The sequence below is a fragment of the Phanerochaete carnosa genome (assembly GCF_000300595.1).
Source record: "Phanerochaete carnosa HHB-10118-sp unplaced genomic scaffold PHACAscaffold_3, whole genome shotgun sequence".
Taxonomy (NCBI): domain Eukaryota; kingdom Fungi; phylum Basidiomycota; class Agaricomycetes; order Polyporales; family Phanerochaetaceae; genus Phanerochaete; species Phanerochaete carnosa.
Window position 1 is genome coordinate 3,807,881 of NW_006767630.1, and position 4,865 is coordinate 3,812,745.

The following is a 4,865-nucleotide window of genomic DNA, read 5'->3' on the forward strand; positions in this document are numbered from 1 at the left end:
GACGCTTGCATAACAACCCATCGTTGGCCTACAACCTATTTTTTGCTGATGTTGCGCGAAGCATGGAGAGAAGCGGTGGGCGGCGGCAGCTGCAATGACGACAGAAGAGGCCGAGGACAATGGTACTCCTGTAATATATATTTGTGTATTACACATGAGTATACTATGCACGAAGGAATAACGGGCATAGTATGGGTGAGGAAACTGCATCGGCACATTGGGCGGTCAAATATAATGCGATTTTTAGTGATTTTTGAGTTTATAATGCAAGATAACGGACTAGATCGCATTGTATTGCATTTTAATGCAATATAATCTCCGTCCCTTTTTGCCGATGTGATAGGCCTGAGCTAGAGTCCGTACCAAAGTCCGGCCGTCAGGCCGGACCGGGAGGAAAATCCGTACTATTTTGGGCTCGTTGTGCAAATTTTGTCCGTACCTAAAGGCCAAAACCGGCAAAATCTGTCCTCAGGCCTTCCCACCAATTGTCATGGGTCCTGCTACAGTGCAGCCAATAGAGACTGCGGCAGGCGCAGAGAGGAGCTCATCAATCTTCCTTTTTATGGCGCAAGATGTCGATTGTGGCAGCCTCCGTCGTGGCGTTCGGCCTTCGCTATCAGCGCGCTGAGCTTATCTATGAACAAGCCATCTTGTGAGAGCCGAAGGCGCAGATGTCTCACCGCCTTATCACAGAATTGTTGTGAAAAAGTTGACCCCTTTGACAGCCTTTGACCCCCGAGTGAGCGGGCTTCCGCCCCCGACCCAGACCGCGGTGCGTCGACCAGCCATTTACTGCTTAGCGTGGGCTTATGCACGATCGTCACCCATGATGACGCCACGGCTGCTTTTCGTTGCGACGACAACCGGGATGACAGCCCGGGCGTCAGACGATTATCCGTCGGAGTCAATTATTCTTCCATAGGTTTCGTGGCGCCAGAATTGGTCTTCCTATCCTCCTAAGCTCCTGAGATGAGCTGTCAACCCCTGACTCCAATAAGCGCCACACACGTACCGCCGAACGTAACATTCACCGAGTATCTGTAATGCGTGAGCATCGCGCGTCAAACCTGAGGCGCGAGGCCTGAGTGGAGTGCGCGCTGTTCCATGCCCGCCCCGCATGTTCGCACGTTTCTCGTTCTCCTTGCGATGTGCACCCGTCAACAGTCTCGCTCGCGGAGGATACAGAGCAGCAATTTCCAATTAACCGCGGCACCGCAAAGTAAAACTCAAATTCGCGTCGATCCAGTTCCTATTAAAACAGCGCTGACATCAGCATGACATCCCACTCGTTCAGGGGCCGCCCTGCTTCTTTGGGTACGCGGAAACTGTGTGCACGCGGAACCTACGTGACGTGCGACAGCATGCGGAAACAAAATCGAACCTGCTGTCTCGACGACGGGAGTACTGGAGTGAGCAGTCGAAAAGCGTAAGGATGTCCAACAGCGTAATGTCTAAAGACTAAAGGCTAAAACGCCTGGCATCCGAACGTTCGACGCCACCGGATGTGCCCGAGATGGTCTGAATGTGCCCTCCATTCCAGAATCTAGGGCGGGGCGTGCCGCGGGAGAAGCGTCGTCAGGGGGCGCGGCGGGCGGACGCAGGCCGTAACAAGGTGCTTGGGGCATTGTGGCGCAGGGGAGCCGGCGACAAGCTAGGCGAAGCTTCCAGGCGTTATAAAACGCTTGCCCTCGGGCGATGTCTGGCATATTTTTTGGACTGTGCGGTGCGCAGACATGAGCTCGTCATCTCTTAGCGCTATGCAGCCTTGCAGGGGAGAGATATGTCCCGAGACGGGCTTGACAGGACCCGAAGGCTCCCGAAGATGGTTTCCTGTGTGGTCGTGTATGTCCCCGTTGTGTTGTTCAGTGGAAGCGGACGCACAATGCACTGCGCTTCTTGGTTTTCGATTACCTGGCGGCCGCGACGGGGTTAGCGGGTGATCACTGAGAGATATGTTCAATATTCCGCTGCATGTATGCGTGCACAGAACTACATGCGCATATCATTCACTACACCTTGTCTCTGAGCACAGCGCAAATGAACAACCCAGTACAGCGCCTGAGAGTAAGTCTAAACCTTTCATGCAGCATCACGCATCGCGGTCCGCAAGTCGGTCTGCAGTCGAGCCCTGGCCTCCTGAACATTGCGCCACAGTATTGAGGACATTTTCGGGACGCGTTTGCCCTCCTCTAAGTACCGCTACCCGGTACGTCTCGACTTTCATGCGAGCCATCCCGAGAAGCAGGACTGAAACCATCCACTCCCCGCGCTTTGTCTCGCTTTCCGAGATTACCCGAGCAGACCCTGGAAGACAGTGCACCAGTCTCACATGCGTAAGGTCGAGTTGAGTTTGGATATCGATGCGTCGTGGCCTGTGCATCGCGCTGACAGAGCACTACAAACCCTGCTGGTGTCTTTCGCACCATCATCCTTCGCACCACGCCCGGGTTACCACGTGACTCGCACAGAGTTTCGCCAAACGATAGTCGATAACCTTTTGGCAGTTTCTGCCAACTTTCGCGGGCGAACTCGGTCCTGAGCAGAACCAGCTCGTGACGTCGCCTCACACGACCGCAGGACAGCGCGCGGCTCCGCGGTGGCAGCCGTTCCGGGTCAACTCGAGAGCAGTCGAGCTTGACTCGAGCCATGCGTTCTGGCCCGACGTTCTCGTCTCGGCGTGAGTTCGAGCACTCGTCAGCATGCGCTAGGAACCCGTTGGAATGCGCGAGTCGAAGCACACGACACCTCTGACCAAGAGCCGACATGTCTTCGTGCGCTGCTCGAGTCCAGCACATTGCATAGAAGAAGGCTTACCAGCTATGTGCGTGTGCGCGCGGCACATGCATGTAACACATGAAGAAGCCTTCTTCCGAGGATGTCCGAGATGGTGTGCGCGTTGTCTTGATGAGCTTACATTCATCCCGTGCTGACTCGACATCACCCGAAAGAAGGAGCAGACGATGAATGATGCATGACGAATAGCCAATGGCACATTATACATGCTGTACCGGTACTAGTAGACAATGTACCAACGACGAATAAGAGTGTGACCAGGATCTATCAGTAATTACACGCAAACTGGTACGAGAATAGGGAATATATGCGACAACAGTAAGCTCATCTAGAATTTCGTGGGAGTAGCGAAGTAGTTTATAGTGAAGTATATCTATGCGGAGACGAGTCGTGACCGAGACGACACCCAATAATAGCGCGCGTGAGAATACAGTCCAGTAGGCAGATGTGAGTAGCGCAAAAGCGATGGTTACACTAAGTACAGCGAAGCAGTAGTGAATGCAACGAGGGAATGAAACGGAACAAGTGTAAGGATCCGGTCCAGGGAAAGTCCCGAATGCTGGAACGTGTTTTTGTCCAACAATGCACAGGAAGTCGCGTCCGCATCGTGACACTCATACCGAGTCGTGCACGACCTCGAGCGCAACCGCTCCGCGCTTCTCTGCGCGTGACAGGCCCTTCTTGAGTCGCTCGAGCAGGCCACTGCGGGCTGCGCTGTGCGAGACGCGGAACACAACCTTCTCGAGACTGCTGAAGCGCGAGTGCGGCAACCCAAAGAGCGCCTCGTCGAGCGCCTCGAGGGCCTGCTCAGAGACAGCCTCGAGCGGCGCCGTCGCGCGGACGTCGAACACGACGCTGCGGAGCTCGCTAACCCGGATGCGTGTGAGGAAGGCGAGCGCCTCCTCGACGCCGTCCTTCGCGATCTCGGGCGCGGCCGTGATGAATGAAATGGAGTGTAGAGCGGTCTTAATGACGTCTAGGTACAGGAAGAATCGGCGTTAGCGCGCTGGCACTGCGACTGAGAGCTCTTGCGAAAGAAGCTCACCACTGGGAACACCGCGCGTGGACCAGAGTGGAAGTGCGAGCTGGGCGAGCCTCGGTCCTAGACCGTCGACGACCGGGACCAGGCATCCAGGCTGGTGAACCTCCCACTGCACGTTGAATTGGGGGATCGCGGGGCGCGGCAGGCGACACAGCCAGAGCGCAAACGCCAGCGTGACCTCAGGAGGCACGATGTACCCTTGCATGCGCAGCTCCCACAGGTATGCGGGGGTGCGACGGGGATCGCCGTGAGTGTGGCGGTGCCGAAGGAGATGTTCGTCAATGACAAGCGCTCCAGCTCGGGGAACATCGCGACGAATTCGAAGAAGTCTGCAGAGTGCATGAAGGTCGCGAAGACGAGGTTGAGCCGGCGAACGTGCTGTGCCGCAGGACGCAGCCATTCCCAGGACCTGGCAGGGCCTGTCCAGTTGCTGAACACCAGGGTGAGGTCGTGTAGCTCCGTGAAGCGCGGGATGACCTTCCAGACTGCACGGGCCTTGGCGTCGGTGCGTACACCTTGTGCGGGCGGCGACGGGAGCGTGATGACTTTGAGTGAGCGAACGCACTTGGCAGCGCCAGTGGAGTAGTAGTTCGCAGAGGGGGCCTTCTTCTGGCTGCAGTCGAGGGCGACATTGCGATGAAGGTGGTGTCGGGCACGCGGAAGCCAGGATCGCTGGACCAGCGCGCAGACTTTGAGCGAGTCGCGGTCATCAGACAGATGGTCAATGACAGAGTCTGTGACCTCCTGTGGAAGAGTGCTGGCAGCAGGTCGTCAATGCCAGGCTTGAAGTCGACCAACATCCGTGACTCACTTGATGTATGATGTCTCCATATTCCTGTGTCGTTGGCGAGGCTGTGTTGCGAAGTCTAGGGTGGCTGGGAACGTCTAAAGGAGACAAAAGAGCGAAGGTGTTCCTGCCAAGGGGGCTTATATACCTGGGGGAGGTGGTGGTCAAGAAGAGAGATGGGGATGACTGTCGTTATCTCCCCACGATTTTTTGGTAAGCTCGGAGACTTTGCGGAGATCGCGA

At 56.1% G+C, this 4,865-nt stretch overlaps 1 protein-coding gene across 1 annotated transcript; it reads right to left on the bottom strand.

Annotated features, from left to right (window-relative positions):
* Positions 1–2,953: 2,953 nt before the first annotated feature.
* PHACADRAFT_253122 (uncharacterized protein) lies at positions 2,954–4,771 on the bottom strand. Its single transcript, XM_007393883.1, has 4 exons — positions 4,647–4,771; positions 4,054–4,592; positions 3,839–4,033; positions 2,954–3,769 (listed from the first exon to the last, which is right to left on the bottom strand). Exons 1-4 carry the CDS (start codon positions 4,664–4,666, stop codon positions 3,408–3,410), a joined length of 1,116 nt encoding a protein of 371 aa, XP_007393945.1. The 5' UTR covers positions 4,667–4,771; the 3' UTR covers positions 2,954–3,407.
* Positions 4,772–4,865: the final 94 nt, after the last annotated feature.